A 19,019-nucleotide genomic window follows, 5' to 3' on the forward strand; every position below is an offset into this window, starting at 1 on the left:
ATTTTATTTAGAATTTTTGTGTCTATGTTAATGAGGGATATGGACCTATAGTTTTCCTTCCTCTTCTTCTGTTTTCTTTGCCTGGTTTTGGTATCAGGTAATGCTGGGCTTATAGAATCAGTGAAAAATCCTCCCTCCTCTTTATTCTTTGAGCCTCACATAGCAGGTGTTCAATAACTATCCCGTGGGCAATCTGGTATAGAGAAAAGTAAATTAATGTGGAATAAGCAAACAGTTTATGGTGGGAAAATGTATAATATAAAAACACATCATTAGCAAACACTGTGCCATCAAACCTGCAAGCAGGATTCACATTCATCGTCTCTTTAATCTTTACCTGCGAGGTGGGAATCACTATTCCTGACTAACAAGTGAGGAGCCTGGGAGGTTGTGACTTGTTCAAGATCACTTAGCTGGATGGAGTTTTCACAAAGTAAATCTTATGTGAGTCTATTCCATCCCCACTTCAGGGCAGCCATGGCTTCTGACTCCCACAGGGACAGGCCAATCCTCCCTCATCTGGAAGCTGCTGCTGCTGCCGGGCTTAGGAGAGAAGAACCTCAGCACCCTAAAGGACAGTGGGAGGCGTGACTTCCTGTGCGCAGGCTTCGGAGAGGAAGCTGGGGCCGCCTGTGGGGAGCACTCTCCCTTGGCTGTGTCTGGGTCTGCGGTGTGGGGCCCTGTAAGCAGGGTCTTCTCTCTCTGATCCCAGGACACTGGACATATGAATATAGGAGTCCTATTTTTCTCTTTATAGATCGCATGCCGGATATAGGGTCTCAAGAGGCCTTGAAACTGACATGTCAGGATACAAATTCTGGACTGGTCATTTGTGTTGAAGAAGGAGATGTTCCCACCCTCATAGTCCAGGAAGACCCCTACTCGTGTAGGAGGGATCTCAGGGGAGAGTTTGATGAAATGGGGATTGAATGTGAAATGCAAATATTCTGTCGTCAGTCCGAAGACCCAGTACCCATTGTTGGGAGAAAAAGTCACAGAGTCCTTCCTCCTGTCTGCGTCATCCTGGCACACTCCCACACACCACCCTACATTGTGTCCCACGTCCACCTCCCAGTAATGTTTCCCTGCCTGGAAACCCTGAGAAGCCACCACACTCTGCGTTGTGAATCTCTTCGTAGAGTAAGGCAGCTTCTGGGGAGCTTTTCTATGGGTTACAGTTTTCAGATCAGAAACGCAGAGCTGTGGGTGAGCCGTCTCCGGGTCCAGAGTCACCTCCACTGGGGTGCGGTGGGGGAGAGAGGAAGCGTGAGTTACTGAAGAGGAAATCTGGGCTAGAATAAGAGGTCGACCCTCCCACTGCAGACTGGCTCCGGGTAGGATCCGGCCAGTCCTACTATCCCCTCAGCCATGTCTCTTCTCCAGGGCAGCCCCTGTGCCTCACTGATGCTTGGAGATGCTCAACCACCAGAGGTTCAACTCCTCTGTATCACCCAGCCCGACCACTGCCCTCCCAGGTAAGCCCATATTTGACTTTGTGAGACCTTGAGTGACTCCAGGATTCACCTTCCTTCCACCCACCCGTTCCTGCTGACTTCACTTCTTTCCCCTTAGCACAGACCCCTAGAAGCCAGCTACTGGTGCCCTCAGTTCCCTGGCGTCTTGCCTGTGACCCCTCCGAGCTGACCCAGTCCCTATGCTTTTCCTTCCAAGTCCTGGGCCAAGAAGTGCATTTAGAGGCTGACTCACAGGTGGGTTAGAATACTTGGTTTGTGATGCTTGGTAGGATTGGGAGCCATGATGCTTTGATCATCTTCCCTACTCCCATGCCCTGTCACCTCAGGCCGGTACCTGTAATGAGGCTCCCGGGCATCCTCTCAATTCTGAAAACAAGCAGACAGAGCAGGCAGTTTCCAATGGTTGGAGCAGGCATAGGGAAGGAGAGACACAGGAATTAGGACTTTTGGGTATAATGGAGCCCTCCAAAAGATCTAAGGAGGCTGTGGGCTATGCTTTTAGCATACTAGAATCTACTGGTTTTAGAGTTTCCCCTCCCTACGGCACTTGCTCCTACAGAGACCCAGGCCTCCCAGATAAAATCCCTGCAGCACAGAGACTTGGAAGGGAGTGCTGGGGTGGGAGAGGGCGCAGCACGCGCGTGCGGCAACGCCGGTGCGAAGGCAAGGCAAACACACACAAAGGCTGGCAGTGATGCGGGCGGGGCCCGGGAGGCGTGGGAGACCTGCATGTAAATAACTCACAGATTTATCTGCGGTTGAGCAAAGGCAGGCGATTTGGTGGTTGCAGGGGCTGGGTAGAGTGCTCAGAGCATCAGGCCGGGAGGTTGGGGTCACCCGGTTTTTATCGGGTTCCGCCTACTGTGACGTCCCACACCCCTCAAACTCGGCAATCCGCCACCTCCCCACACCAGCGGACTAGCGAGGCGGCGAGCTTTGGAGCAAAGGACTTTAGGCCCCTAGAGGCCTCTCGCCCTCCAGGCCTCTGAGGGCAACTCAGCCAATGGATGGAAAGCGAAACTGCTTCTCCTACCCCCTGCAGTGCCTGTCAGCCTGGTAGAGGTCTCAAAGAGCTCCACTAATGGATCAAATGAAAGTTAGGAGGCCGTGATGTGGGGCTCGGGACGTGGTGCACGCACTTGTTCTTGCTGGTTGCCACCAGGCAGAGGCAGGGTGTGCCATTTGGTGGTGGACGCAGGGTGTGCAGGGTACCAGGCATGACCTGTGCGGGTGGGACAGAAGCTTGCTGGAAGTGAAAAGGCAGGAGCCTCTCCTAGGCTGTTCCCGTATGCTGGCCCTTGGGGCTCTTGGGGGAACATGAGAAGATCCAAGAAGAAGTTCCATACTAAGAGAGGAACCTAGGATACTCGCTGAAGTGGAGATGGAGGTGGGAGAGGCTTGGGAGGAGGCGGGATGGAGGTGGGAGAGAGAGCAGGGAGGGGCGGCTCATCCCAAAGAGAAATGCTCCCTCCCAAGAGAAATTATTTCTAGAAGTGAAAACTCTTTAGAATTATCAGCTATCAATCCTAAATTTCTTCCCTCTTTTCTCAAATCTTCCCTAAAATTCTGCTCAAACTCGTGAAATTGTCAGCCTATCTTATTGCGGAGTCAAGGGTCTCCTCTGTTGCCCCAGGCGGCACGTGGTGCAGACATGGCTCACTAAAGCCTCCCATCAACACTCCTGAAGCTGGGACCGCCATCACATGAACCACCACCTGGCTGGTATTTTGTTCCTTGTAGAGAGGAGTTCTCGCCATGGCCCAGGATGGTCTTTTTGCTCCTGGGCTCAGGTGATGCTCCTGTTGGCCTCCCAGTGCTGGGTTCAGACTTTAAACCACCCTCAATATTTAGCAAAAGAATTATATGAACTCTTTATACACAAAGAAAAATCAATAATCCTATATCCTGTGCTCCATGTAAAGTAGAAGGGATTGGCAGAGGCTGGCATTTACCTCTGGAAAGGCCATTTCAGGCCCAGCACAGAGGGCTGAAGACTGGGTTCCCTGTGCCTCAGGTGGGTGGACCCTGGGGCCTAGGGCTGGAACAAACAGAGCCCAGAAGGTGTGTGTGAACCCCAGCCTAGTCACCAACTCCAGGAACCAGGAGGTGTGGGCTACTCGCCTCTCCTCATACCTTTGGATTTAGAAGAAAACCTTCTCCATCCCCTATGCTTTGGCCACCACAGAGTAGCAGAGTAGGCAGAGGCCCCAGGCATACAAAATTCAGAGCTGGAAAAACGTCCTCACAGAAAAATAGTCCCTAGACCCCTCAATTGATTGCCTAAGCCGTTAAGACCATTTAAGCCCATTTAGGAATCCCCCAGTACCCCAGGATTAAACATTTTCTCCCAATTTCTTCTACAGATTTAAAGCTTTGCGTTTCTGTCAGTCTTGATCCCATCTAGGATTTATACTATCTCCGTTGTTGTTGTTGTGGGCGGAGTTCGGCGTGTCTTACTGTGGGGTAGTGACTGTACCCAGAGTGTTTATTAGGTGGACCTTACTTTACACTGCCACACACATACAGGGGTCACACTCTCATGCCTCAAGTTTCTATTCCAGCTGGATCTGTTTCTGGGCTTTCTAATTTCTTTCTCATTGATCCATGGGTTATCTCTGTGATGATTTTGAGGCTGAAATCTTCTGCGCTTTGGGATGTCTCTGAGATGGGCTAAACTGCCAAGCTTGCTCTTATTCCACTGTGTCTTAGCACCTACTTAGCTATTCTTTTACCACCTCATTACAGTTGACATTTGGAAGCTTCAAAACTCTAGGTCAAAGTGGTAACTCCCATACTCTCATCAACGGTTTGGGGAGGCCGAGGTGGGAGGAGGTTCTGGGTTGAGTTCAAGACCAAATCGGCTGCTCCGTAGATCCCATCTCACATCTTCATCCCGTCAGCCAGGCAGGGTGGTTGCACCTGTGGTCCGTACTTGGGAGGCTGGGGTGGGAGGATTTGGCAGGCATGGGAGTTGAGTTTGCATTGGAGCCGTGGTTGGCTTGCTCTGCTCTGACATGGGCGACAGGTGACATCGTCTCAAAAGCTAAACGAAAATCATTGTGAGAATTTTCTATGGGTATTGTTGAATCTGTGCCAGCGATTTGGGAGACTGATATCACTAAAATATACATCTTATCGAGAGAGCAACCTCTTCGACTCTCTTTCTTCGTTTTCAATAGTATCCTATTAATACTGGTTTATATACCAACTAATTAAGATTTGAAATGTTTTATTAGACTTATTCCTGGTTAACATTTTTTTATTGTTATTGTACATGGCATGTGTTTTTCTTCCTTTGCTGGTGTTTACTAACGCAATTGATTTTGTTTATTTATCTCATTTTTCATGAACACGATGGGTTCTTTTATGAGTTGAAAGAATTTGTCTGTAAATTTTCCTAAATTTTCCATTTATATAATCAAGTAGACTGTGAACAATGGCCATTTTATTTTTTTCTTTCTAAAAGTTATAACTTTTACATTTTCTTCCCTTATTGAAGTGACTGCTAATAGTAACAGTACTCTAATATAATACGAAGCTGAAGTGTTTAATGCAATCTCCTTATGTTATGATTTTAAATAACACATTAGGTATGTTTTCTGTGTGTATTTAAAAAATTAAGTGGCTTACTATTTTGTATGATGTTTGCTGCAAGTATCTTTAGATATCTTTTTATCCGATTAAGCAGGGTCTCTCCTATTTCTAGATTGATAGAAAGTTTTATTTCTAGATTTGCAAGTGTTGAAATCATGATGAATAGATGTTGAAAGTTATCTATGTTTTATTTATGTCTACTAAGAAAATTATAGTTTATCTCTTTTAACTAATTATGGTAATAATCACATTAATATATGGTCCCATGTTGACCTAACATTTTTTTCCAGGATAAGTTTGGTCATGAGATATGTTTTTGTGGACTTTTCTACTTGCAAAATTTTTGGTAAGATTTTTACATTTTCAATTATGAATAATGTTGGTAAAAATTTTTCCTTTTTCGAGTTGCCCATTTCTGTTATGGTGCCAAAATTATGTTGACTCAATAAAATTAGTTTAATATTTCCTATTTTTTCTGCTTTCTGGACGACTTTCTGAAAGATACATTTTCTCTTTTCTTGAATATTTGGTAGACTTTGTACATAAAAAAATGTGGCCCTTGTGTCTTCCTTGTGGGAAGACTTAAATGCTGACTCCACCTCTTTCGTGGTTACAGATTAGTCAGGTAGTCTATCTTTCCTTCGGATTTTGTATTTTACATTTGTCTTCTTTTTAAAAAATTTTTGAGACAGAGTCTCACTCTGTCCTCCAGGCTGGAGTGCAGTGAGGTGATCTCAGCTCACTGCAATCTCTGCCTCCTGGATTCAAGTGATTCTCATGCCTCAGCCTCCCGAGTAGCTGGGATTACAGACACACACCACCATGCCCACCTAATTTTTGTAGTTTTAGTAGAGATGGGGTTTACCATGTTGGGCAGGCTGTTCTCGAACTCCTGACCTCAAGTGATCTGCCCGCTTCAGCCTTCCAAAGTGCTGGGACTACAGGCGTAAGCCACTGCACCTGGTCTGTATTTTACATTTTTCTATGAAAACTTTCACTTCATCATATTCAGTAGAAAAGGAAAAAGTTACTCAAAGCAGTTTATCTCATAAATCTCTACTAAATCTTTAGTTGTACCTTCTTGTTATTTCCTGCATTATTTAATTGTGCTGTTTCTCTTTTATTCTTAACTGATGTTGCCAGTTTAATAACACTTTGAACCATCTAACTTTAGATGTATTAATCTGCACCATTTGTCTTAATATTTCCGTATTTCTATATCTTTAGGATTTCTTCCACTTTCTTTTGCTGTTTTCTGAAATATATATAGATGCCTAATATCAATATTCAGCTATTTCATGCTAATAAGAACATTTAAGGATTTAAGGATATAATTTTTTTTTTTTTTTTTTTTAGATGGAGTCTTGCTCTGTCCCCCAGGCTGGAGTGCAGTGGCATGATCTCGACTTACTGCAACCTCCACTTCCCAGGTTCATGCGATTCTCCTGCCTCAGCTTCCCGGGTAGCTGGGATTACAGGTATCCGCCACCGCACCTGGCTAATTTTTGAAGTTTTAGTAGAGACAGGCTTTCACCATTTTGGCCAGGCTGGTCTTGAACTCTTGACCTCAGGTGATCCACCCGCCTTGGCCTCCCAAAGCGCTGGGATTACAGGCGTGAGCCACCGCGCCTGGCCGGATAAAATTTTGACTCAGAAAACCATATTAGTTCCATTTTACACATTATGATAGATTGTAATTTTATTATCATTCAGTTTTAAGAATTTTCTACCTATCACTATGCTTTCTTCAATTTCTCAGTTATTTTTATGTTTAAAAATTTTTCAAACACATAAGAATTTAAACTATCATTTGCTATGGTCATTTAACTTTATTAAATTATGATTAGAGAATTTTGTGTGCATGATATCAATGTTTGAAAATTTTCTGAAAACCATTTTATGTGTTTATATCTGACAAAATTTTATAGAAGTTCCAAGTGTGGTAAAAATTCATGTGTATTCTACAGGCTTATTAATTTTTACTTCAAATATTATATATTCTTACTCATTTTGTCTACTTATTTAATCAATTTTAGAACTTGAAGTATGATCTTTTTTCTTATATTTCTGTTGATATTTTCTTTTTATATTTTACATGTATCAGGTACATATATATTTAAAATTTTCATATTCTTATACTGAGTGAACTTATGTTTTTGAAATAACTCTACTCCTAATGTCCTTTTTCTTAAACCCTTGTCTTTCTTTTCTTGACACTAATATATCTGTTCGATTCTTCTTGATTAATATTTCTCTAGTATTTTTTATTTTCAATGAATAGGTCATATGTGCTACATTTTTCCTCTTATGAATTGCAATTGAGATTTTTATTATTTATTTATTTTTATTTTTATTTTTATGTTTTTGAGATGGAGTCTCGCTCTGCCGCCCAGGCTGGAGCACAGTGGTGCCATCTCGACTCACTGCAACCTCTGCCTCCTGGGTTCAAGCAATGAGACTTTTAAATCCAGTCTGAGGTTCTTTGTCTTTTAACTGGCAAATTAAATCCTTTTACATTGAGTGTGATTCTGGAAACATTTTAGTTTATGTAAATTTTCCTACTATTTGTAAATCCTTTCTGAAATTTTCTACATTTTTATTCTGCTTCATGAAGGAACAATGACGTTTTCTCAAAATGAAGAAACAATTATTTTCTTAGTCCTAGAGTTAATTTCCTTAAGTTTTGTATGTGTTGAGTTGTGAGTGTTGCACCACTGGGGTATTGTGTGGTGAAGGAAATACTTAATTCTACTGCCTTGGAATTGTAAACAATTCTACTTCTGCCTTATCAAATGTTTGGTTTTGTTTTTTACACCTCATCAATCTTTGACTCTCAAAACAAATCACTGAAGCTGGGTGGTACTGCACAGCAATCCCAGACACAAGCTGCTGCTCTACCCCGGGTTACCTATGCACACACCCATTCCTTGCTCCTCCTGCTCCCCACTCACCTCCTATCAATACCTTGGATTCCACCTCATGACTCTGCTCAGCAAGGTGGATGGAACACGATATGCTCCCAGCATTTTCCTGGACTATAATGGAGGTCTCCACATCATACAGGCTGTGCCCATCTGCATTTGCTCTGGAGTCTGAAGACAAATGCTGTCCTTGTGGACCTTTCCACTTGACTGTGGGCTGTGGGAACCAGCCTGAGGACAGGCAGAGTAACTGGATACCTCCGTCAACATATCCCACGATGGAAATAAGAGGAAGTGAGCCCAGTGCTGGGAAGAAAACAGGGAAAGATGAAAGTGAAGACCAAATTTCAAGCTTACAGCTATTTTGAGTCTAGTTCATCAAGCCTGTACCCATAACAGCACACACATCCTTCTCTCTCTCTCTGTCTTACACACACATCCACTCATAATACTACTGCAAGACTTTCCATGGTCTATGTTCATTTAGCATTTATTTAGGAACCACTATGTATGCCTGGATATTCCTAAGTATGAAATAGGATGCAGTACATAAGACACAGCCCCTTCTAATGAGAAACTGATTGACCAAATAGTGAGGAAACTGTATAAAATACATTTCATAGTGAAACGCAACTATGAAAGCACAGTCAGGTTAGCAAAGAGAAGAGTGCTTAACTGTCAAGGAAAGTCACAGCTTCCTGGAGATGGCATTTGCACCCTTCTGTGTCAGAAAATAGGAGTTTTGTTGTGGTCAGGTTGGGGAGAGGGGAAGCATTTTAGACAAAAAGAGGCAAGTGCAAACCACAATGTGAAAAGTTAACATGCCACAGTGATTTCAAGGACTCATGAGTATTTATATTCCAGATAATGATGTATAAGAGAGTAGGGGTGTGAGACAAAGTCTGAAAAAGGCACAAGGCAAGCCATGGAGGTCATATGTTCACTGACCTGAGCAATGTGGACTTGCCCACAGCCACTTTAAGAACTGTAGACCAGGCCGGGCGCGGTGGCTCAAGCCTGTAATCCCAGCACTTTGGGAGGCCGAGACCATCCTGGCTAACACGGTGAAACCCTGTCTCTACTAAAAAATACGAAAAACTAGCCGGGCGAGGTGGCAGGCGCCTGTAGTCCCGGCTACTCGGGAGGCTGAGGCAGGAGAATGGCGTAAAAACCCGGGAGGTGGAGCTTGCAGTGAGCTGAGATCCGGCCACTGCACTCCAGCCTAGGCGACACAGCGAGACTCCGTCTCAAAAAAAAAAAAAAAAAAAAAAAAAAGAACTGTAGACCAGTAGGGCTCTTACCAGTCTCCAGCAGGTGGGAGTTATGGCAAGACCTGTATCTTAGAGAGGTCTCCAGACAGCAGCATGGAGGCGGGACCACAGAGAACACTCCGGAGGAGAGTGACCCGATGTGCAACTACTGAAGTGACTCCAGTGAGAGAAAAGAAGGGCTGGGGAGGAGGAGGGCTTTGAGAAGGGGAACTGCAGGTGCAGAATCTATTTGGGAGGTTGATTCAATAGGACTGAACATCAAGGAAGGGTTTATTGTGATATCCAGATTTGTGACTTGGGAAATGTGGAAGAGTACCCCTTATGTGGTTGACTTCAATTTGATGATTTAATATTGCCTTTTAACCACTCCAAACAGAACTTCCTCTCTGAATGCTGCTCTCTGCCGTTCCCCAGGGTCTGGATCAATGCATGGAGCGTAATAAATGTTTATTAGTCAATAAATTAATGAAAGAATGATGATGGTGTAAGCACCAAGGAAGGGGGCTCAAGTAAGATGATGTAGACTTATCTTCCTTGCTCCTTCCTCTAAGTAAAATTATAAACCCTGGAAATGAGGCAAGCATAGGTGCATTGTGAAAAGTGGAAAGACTAAGGAGGACTGACTAGGGACCCCAGGACTAGAGAAAAACCACAGCAGCTGAGCATCCTATGACCACTCCCCCACTCCCACCTCCAGCAGAAGTAGGTGGCCCAACGGGAATCTTTCCACCCCTAAATGGCTGAAAATACATGATATGCAAAGTGGTGCTGGCAGAAGAATTGACCATGAGCCCCATTGACTGGAGGCCAGGGGAAGAGTTCTTTGTCCCACTATGCCAGATGATCACCTCTCTCACAAGAAACACTGGGGAGCAACATGGGGAAACACCTTTTACTGCCACAGTCGGTACTAGAAAAGATGATCAGAATCTCCAGGGACATCAGATAAGCAAAGCAAACCAAAATAATACAGTAAAGTCTCTGAAAATTAAATTGTATTTGGAGCCACAACCACCAAAAATAGACTAGGACCTGAGTCATAAATCTAAACATAGTGACTGCCTGCAAAACAGAAGCTTTACATAAGGTCTAGAGTGTCTTACAATAACTAAACCACTTAGATTTCAACTAAAAATTACCCATCACACCAAGAACCAATTAAATATCAACTTGAATGAAAATAGACAATCATGTGATTGCCAAGACCAACATGAATAGCTATTATTAAAGTGTTTCAAAAAGCAATTATGAATTATCTCAAAAAAATTAAAACTCACAAAAAACACAGATGTTATAAAAAACAAATCAGAAGTTATATAACAGAAAAAAATACAAAAACAAAAACTAACTGAGTAGCTTCAATACTAGAGTGGAGATGACAGAAAATAAAATTATTGAACTCCAGGATACAACAATGAAACTTAACCAGCGTGAAGAGAGAGGAAAAGATTTTTTCTAAAGAGGAAAAACAGATCCTCCAGGACCTATGAGACAATAACAAAATATCAGCATTTATATCATCATAGTCCCAGAAGGAGAGGTGAATGAGAGAGCTGAAAGAGTATTTAAAGAAATGATGGCCGATCTAATCAAATGAGGTGAAAGTCCTTTCAAGAAGCTGAGAGCAAACCAAATAGGAGAAGTGCAAAGAAACTCATTGCTTGATAGATCATAATTAAATTTCTGAAAATAAATAAAACTATCTTGAAAGCAATCAGAGATAAATGATGCATTATATATAAACCAATGACAGCAGATTTTTCATGAGGAATCTTCAAGGCCAGAAAGAAGTAGCACATTTTTCAACAGCTGAAAGAAAATAACCATCAGGAAACGTCACAAATTCTGTATCTGGCAAAACCATTATTCACAAATAAAGAGGAAATCATTTGCATGTTTATTCTCAGATAAACAGAAACTAAGAGAATTTGTCACTAGCAGACCTATCCTAAAAGGATGGCTGGAGGAAATTCTTCAAACAGAAAGGAAATGATAAAAGAATCTTGGAATATTAGGAAAGAAGAAAAGCAATAGAAAAAGAAGAATAAGGAAAACTACAATAGATTTTCCATTTTATTAGTGTTTAACAATCACATATGGGCTGGGTGTTGTGGCTCACGCCTGTCATCCCAGCACTTTGGGAGGCCAAGGCTGGGGATCATTTGAGGTGAGGAGTTTGAGACCAGCTAGCCAACATGGCAGAACCCCATCTCTACTAAAAATACAAAAAAAATTAGCTGGATATGGTGGTACATGCCTGTAATCTGAGCTACTCAGGAGGTTGAGGTACAGGAATCACTTGAACCCAGGAGGTGGTGGTTGCAGTGAGCTGAGATCATACCACTGCACTCCAGCCTGGGTGACGGGGCAAGACTCTGTCTCAAAGAAAACTAAAAACTAAAAATAAAAATTACATATGATGGTTTAAACAGAAATTAAGTCACTATCTGATGAAGTGCTTATGTATATAGAAGAAATACTCAAGGCAGTATTATTTTTAAATTGTGGAGATTAAAGGGATCTAAATGAAAATGAAGTTTCCACACTTCAAAGTGGTAAAATGTTGATACAGTAGATTGTGACAAATTATATATGAATATCATAACACTAGAACAGCACCTAAGAAAACACGACAAAATATTATACTAAAAAAAGACTAACAGTAAGTTGTAATGGAATCCTAAAAAAATTTAGTAACACACAAGAAGTCAAGAAAAAAGAAGAAGACAAAAGAAATTGAAACAGGACAGGCATCATCACTCTCATTTCACCAACGGGGTGGCAGTGGTTTTCCTCCGTATCCTGTCAGGTAGTGGCAGGTGCAGGTGGCTGTCCTCTCTGTCATGATCCCACCTGTGTGATGGCAGGGCCAGGCTCATCTCCAGAAACCTCAGGTCAGGGATGCCCACCGAAGCCTTTTTACATCATGTCAGAATCTGGAAAACCTGTTTTATTTCATTATCTGAAATACTTTCAAGAGCTGATAATGGTAGCATGACTTTACAAGACAACTCAGTCGTAAATAAACAACTGACCTGACACCTGCAGCTCCCAGGTGGCCTCCTCGTCGTAAATCTGGGAACTGAACCAGCACCCATACAGGCCCATGTCCAAGAGAGTGATGTTTTTTAGTCTTAGAGAGACATGCCCCCCTGCAATGGAGTCCTTCACAAGCTCAGTTCTCCCTCGATACTGTGGCATCTGCATAGATTCCCAGTCTTCCCCATCTCTGTAGAGGTGGACCACAGCATGGAGCTGATTCCTGAAGAACCGCACTTCCATGGCCTCTGCACTGGTCTCAGGAAAGAGGGAGCAGGAGAACACTGCGTCCTCCCCCACTGAGGCCTGGAGAAACTTGCCCGGTCCAGTCACTTGCCACTGTCCTATAGGAGGAAACACAACAGATAACTGAGCAAAATCTACTTGAGTCCTTCTCAGGGCTCTGGTGGGTGGAGATGTGTGGGGTGTGGGGTGGGGGATCCATCAGTCTTCTTTCTAAACCTGATGACTTGGATTTGCACATCTTCTTACACTTGCGAGAACGCTTCCGTGTCAGTTACTTCACTCGGTTCTCATACACATCTCATGTGAGATGAGGTGAGGTCTGTGCTATCAATATTTCCCACATTCAACATGAGGAAGCCCTGTCTCTGGGGCTGAGTTGTTCAGAGGCCTGAGAGGCACCTTCCAAATGCAGACTCCCTTACTAGAGGAGAATCTACCTCCACATGCTGTCTGCCCAGCTGCTTAATGAACACTCACACCACCGCCTTTGCATCTTCTATGCTAAAAACCTTTTTAAATGACTCAGGAGGGGAGTAAGTGGCCATAAAATATCCAATTTGGGGAAATTTATTTCCTTCGAATAGATGATTACGTCTTGTAAATGTTTTATGGATACAAGAGAGAAATACATATTCTCTGCTGAAGCACATTTATTTGTGCTTCTTTTTTTAAGTAGACTTCTGCCGCATTCTGAAGGACATGGTATGACACAGTGAGGAGATTTTGTAGTTTTTGTTTCAGAGATTTGCTCTTTAGTGCACTCAACGTTGTGACATATCTTTCCCATGACACCTACCTTTTACTCCAGGTAATAATTTTATGTTTTTCCACTTTATTATTTCGTACTTGAATAGCACTTCATCTAGCAAAAGCTTGTCCAAGCCACAGCCTGTGGGCTGCATGAGGCTCAGGACGGCTTTGAATAGGGTCCAATACAAATTCGTAAACTTTCTTAAAACGTTATAAGACTTTTTGTGATATTTTTTCATTCATTAGTTATTGTTAGTGTTAGTTCTTCTTCTTTCAACATGGCCCAGGGAAGCCAAAAGATTGGACACCCCGACTCTAGTGCTTTATCAACATGGCTTACCTGTTTTTTTGTTTGTTTGTTTGTTTGTATTTTCTTGGTACAGCTTTGTCTTGATCTTCCCTTGAAACTGTCTTCATCTTGCTGCAAGTGACATAATTGTTTGTTTTCTGCAAGTCTTCCCTGCACAACTCTCAGCTTCATGAGGACAGAGCGTGTGTGTTTTCCTCAGCACAGGATTCCCCATGCCCAGCACACAGAATGGGCTCCGCACACAGGGATTATGCTCGTGAATGGTGAGTGCTACTTTCTTTGTGCATTTGCTTCTCGGTTTTGAGGTCAACTAAGTAATTTTCCTGGTGTAAATCACACTTACAACTCTGTATGATTAGAGTTCTTCTTAGAGAGATCACAAATGATGGAGGCCCACTCCCTTCACCTTCCAAGTACCCAACCCTTTGACTGGCAGTGTCCCTTGATTCATTCACATGTATCCATTTATGGTATATGGATCTACCTGTGTGTGCTGTCTGCATGTGCATCAGAGGCAAAGTGGATCCCATGTGTTAATTTCCAGATAAGTGGATGTTTTTAATTTTAGCACTAATTATGTCTAAGTTTAATTACATTTTATAAATTTTGCTGAAATGTATTTCACTTGTGCATCTTTAAGAGTATTATTAAATGAGGTGTGATTTTGCCACCTGATGTCTGACCAGCTGCTGACCTGGTGTAGCAGATGTTGAGGCCCTGCTCCTCACCCCCCAACCCTGCAGTGGGATAGGCATTTCCCTGCCTGCTGACAGCTACGCCCCTGGAGCCTGGCCTCTGCCTCTCTGCTGATGGCTTCTTGCAACCTTTGGAACTTACTCAGCCCAGGCACAGGGCAGCCAAGAAGGTTTGCGATTTTAATAGTCCCGGGGGGCACATCTCACCCAGTGGGGAACAGGAAGCAGTGGATGTTGGGAAGATCCTGAGCCATCATCTATATGGTTCCTCCAAAGGACACAGTGGGACTGGGTCCCAGTTGCCACCACCGCAAGCTGCTCATTCGTGCACCCTCTATGGCTTTCCTCCCACTGGCTTCACTCTGCACCTTGTCGCTTTTGTTTCTGAGAACTATCTGTTAAACAAACCATCTGCAGAAAGGCCCTTGCTCTAGATCACTTTTTGGGAACCAACCTGTCAGCTGGGCTGCTGTGAGTGCTGCCCTCAAGGCTGCGTGAGACTCTCAAGCTGGGCAAACAGTTTTTAGTACATGTCTGTTTCTCCGGCCGGCCTTGCTGCTGTCATTTTTCTTCCTGACAGCATCTCCCTTTACTCCTTCCCCCGGGGAGAAGCAAGGAATAACACTGTCTGTGGTTGCAACACACTGTGCACCAGTGGAGCTCTGTGCTGCATGCTCTACATGCAGAAGTTCATGCAGTCCACACAGTAGCCCTTCAGCCACAGGATGTCATGGATGTGATATTATTACCTCTATTTCATCATAAGCAAAAACTGACACTAATAGAAGTTATTAGCCACAAGCTCATAGGCAGAGAAAAGGAAAGTTTTTAAAATAGTCTTACTTCCTCCAAGGTCATTTCCAGGATGCCCTGCTGCCTCATGCAGAAACAGAAAGCAGACAGAAAAGCTCGTCAGAAAATGGGTGAGAATGTACTTAAATGGAGGCTCTCTTGTGAGTAACACACATGGATTGTGGTTTTTTGTTTTTGTTTCTTTGAGACAAAGTCTCACTCTGTCACCCAGGCTAGAGTGCAGAGGCACGATCTCGGCTCACTGCAGCCTCCACCTCCCAGGTTTAAGCAATTCTCCTGCCTTAGCCTCCCGAGTAGCTAGGATTACAGGTGCCCACCACCGCGCCCAGCTAATTTTTGTATTTTCAGTAGAGACAGATTTTCACCATGTTGGCCAGGCTAGTCTCAAACTCCTGACCTCAGGCGATCCACCCACCTCAGCCTCCCAAAGTGCTGGGATTACAGGTGTGAGCCACTGCGCCCGGCCAACACACATGGATTTTGATGCCCTTATTTCTGTTTTCTTGGCTTTGTTTAGCAAAACAGTCATAGGTAGACAAATAGCAGGATGGAACTGTTTCAGACAGAAAGTGAACACAATCAAATGAACTTTTCATGGCTTGACACTGACCACCCGGAATCCAGTGTTCTACTCCAGTCCCTATCTCTCCCTGCCCAGTGTTCTACTCCAGTCCCCATCTCTCCCTGCAAAATTTATTGGATTACTGAAAATCCTATACACCAGGCTTTGTGTTGATGGTTACTAGAAGGAGAAAGAAGAGTGGATTTCTGCCTAGAATATGCCAGGTTCCAACTTATTCCTCACTTAAAGGTCTGGTGCTTTACCCCATATCCACAGGTGTTTCTAACTCAGCATGTACATAACTGGACACATTGTCTTTTTCTCCAAACATCCTAAACAGTGTCACCTTCCACCCAGACACCCAAGTCAAAAACCTGGGGATTTTATTAGAGACCTCCCCTGCCTAAGCCCCACAGCCCACTGGGGAAAACAATGTATTTACCTTAGCATTCTCGGTGTGTTCCCTCCCCACTCCCAGGGCTGCTCCCATTATTCTGGGCTGCTATAAACGTGCACACAGTGCCCATGTCCTTGAGAAACAGCCCACAGGGTCTGCTCCTGAATTCCTGCTGCCCTGTGCTTCCCACAGCTCCTGGCATTGGTAGTTGCCAGCCTGAGGCCAGGGGAAGCTGGAGAATGCAAGCACCAAAGATTTCTACATCTCGCTGTGCTGAGTTCATTGTCACGAATGAACTCAAAATATTATTCAACAAGGAGACAAACAACATCTAAACGGAAAGGCTTACCTGACACCAGCTTGTAGAAACTGAGAACCAAAATGAGCACGAAAGCCATGGATATTCCTGTGGGTTGATCTCACACCGTGAAAACAGATGACGGCAGGGGTGGACGGATGATTTGGGGGGCAGGCCAGCTGTCTCAGATGCAGGAGCCATGGAGAGGCTCTTCATGAACTGATGTCAAGCTGTGCTTTTCTCCCTGGAGCCTCCCTAAACATGGCTGTATGAATGAGGAGTGTGGGCCCTGGACTTTGAATCACTGCATTTATTGGCAGGTCATAAACATCTATCTCAGACCAGAGAAACGGTCATGGAAAGAGAGTAGGGTACACTTGGAGGGACTTTGTTCTGAGTCAAGACAGTGCCCCACATAGGTGGCATAGGAATGCCAGATGCAGAGATATTTTCAGGCTTAGGCTGGCAGGCAGAGCTGCAAGACAGAGTGAGCATCTATCCCTGAAAGAGAGATTGGACGGGTGCAGTGGCTCATGCCTGTAATCCCAGCACTTTGGGAAGCCAAGGCAGGTGAATCATGAGGTCAAGAGCTCAAGACCATCCTGGCCAACATGATGAAACCCCGTCTCTACTAAAAATACAAAAATTAGCCAAGCATGGTGGCACGCACCTGTAGTCCCACATACTTGGGCGGCTGAGGCAGGAGAATCGCTTGAACTGGGGAGGGGGAGTTTGCAGTGAGCCCAGATCATACCACTCCCTCCAGCCTGGTGACAGAGTGACACTCTATCTCAAAAAAAAAAAAAGATAGAAATCATCTCAGCACAGGGCAGTGAGGCAGTGAATTTGTCCAGGCACACAGGCAATGCTCCATGAGACTCATATTTCCTGGCACAGCATGAGGAAATTCTGCCCATCCCTCCCTTGTCTTGAGTTCAGGGACAGGACTCTGATCATGAGGCCAGATGGGGTTGAACTTGCCAGAACAACCAGGACCTTGATCTCCAAGGATCCAAGGTATTGAGAAAGAGACCAAGACGAGGCTTCAGGCCTGGGGGTAAGGCAAAGATGCATTCATTCAGTCATTCGTTAGATGTACTAAGCCAGGACAAACACGGTTAGAGATTACGCAGCGATTTCAAGTCTGGGGAAGAAGAATGCACGAAGAATAAGCACTTACTAGATCAGAAAGCAGTTTCCACGGAGAGCACTACGAAGGGCAATGAAGGTAAAGAGGAATTTAAAAAGAGGAAACCCCGTGAACTCAGAAATTGCTAATAACACAATTTTAAATAACTAATAGGTCTAAGAGAACTAATAATAGAAGTTGAAGGTAATTAGACTAGAAGAAGAATGAAAACACTACATTTAAAACACTGTATGATGCATGTAAGGCAGTTCTTACAGAAAGGCTTATCCTTAAGTGCTTATATTAGGAAAAAAGAAGTCTGAATATTGGCTGAACAAAGTGTCTGAGTTAATCCGAGTTAACTCTTGGATCCTGAAGTTCTTGGGCCACTCGCCCCATCTTTTCTCTCCCTTCACTCTTCTTTTTTTCTTTTTTTTCCCACAATCTGTAAACATGTAATCCTGCCTTAAGTACAAAGCCTTTACAAATGCAAAAAAATCAAAGATTACAAGTCAATTTCTTTCTGCATACAGTAAGAGCTGAAATGTAAAGAGATCAACGTTAGAAAAAATACACTGAAAAACATGCCACTTGAATAATAATAATAAGACAAAACTGCAAATTAAATCAATAGAAATTAGGTAGATCCATTTATTTTTTAAATACAAGTTTAATTTTGGAAGGGCTATTTGACAAATTCAGCATTAACTGCCAACTCTATAGACATGTTTAACAACAACGACAACAAAACAAGGCATTTGTTCTTGGCCCTTTTAGTACAGGTGAAGCGTCCTATTGCATCACAAGTATTAGTGATGAAGTAACAGATCCAAGGGCATAATATTAAAGAGGTTTTTTTCCAACTGCGATTTGGTTGAAAAATAACATAATATGAAAGTATATTAATAACTATCAAGACCACCGGTGATCTGCAGAATACCTAGAGGACTACATACTTAGAAGGCTGAAACTAGTAAAACAGTGTTAAAATCCATGTTTTTATTCTTAGATGAACAATGAGAGTGAGATTTCTGATTCCAATTTTATAGTGTGGTGGGGAATTGAGAGGAGATATTGGGGAAGACTGGCAGTGTGTGCTGAGTTAGTGTTGGGAATGTGGTTCAAATTAGTTAATACTCAGATTAGGATATTGTTTTAGAAAATTTTAAATGGGTTCTAAATTGTGGCATGTTGAAAAGGATATTAAGGAACAATGATTCATTAGCCCTAAACACAATTTAATGAGTGCCATCAATGGGCTTAAGAAATAAGCAGGGATGAGGGATGATGAGGCAACATGAGGTGAAAGAGAAAATGGAAAGTGGAAAATATGCTTGAACATTGGAGAATGTAAAAAGTCCACCAAAGAAACTGCTTTCGTTATCACTCAGAAGTGCTCTTCCCATTGGCTACCTGCTCCCAATCACCCAAACGCCAATTTTAGAGCACAGGAGCAGTAACCCCCTTTATCTGCAATTTCACTTTCCATAGTTTGTTACCCGAGGCAACCTTGGTCCAA

General features: G+C 43.3%; 1 protein-coding gene across 1 annotated transcript; it reads right to left on the reverse strand.

Annotated features, from left to right (window-relative positions):
• Window positions 1–24: 24 nt before the first annotated feature.
• LOC116273287 (butyrophilin-like protein 3) lies at window positions 25–12,784 on the reverse strand. Its single transcript, XM_031662267.1, has 5 exons — window positions 12,763–12,784; window positions 12,297–12,644; window positions 7,978–8,296; window positions 1,810–1,841; window positions 25–1,361 (listed from the first exon to the last, which is right to left on the reverse strand). Exons 1-5 carry the CDS (start codon window positions 12,782–12,784, stop codon window positions 451–453), a joined length of 1,632 nt encoding a protein of 543 aa, XP_031518127.1. The 3' UTR covers window positions 25–450.
• Window positions 12,785–19,019: the final 6,235 nt, after the last annotated feature.

The sequence above is a fragment of the Papio anubis genome, unplaced genomic scaffold (genome assembly GCF_008728515.1).
Source record: "Papio anubis isolate 15944 unplaced genomic scaffold, Panubis1.0 scaffold514, whole genome shotgun sequence".
In the NCBI taxonomy this organism is placed as follows: Eukaryota; Metazoa; Chordata; class Mammalia; order Primates; family Cercopithecidae; genus Papio; species Papio anubis.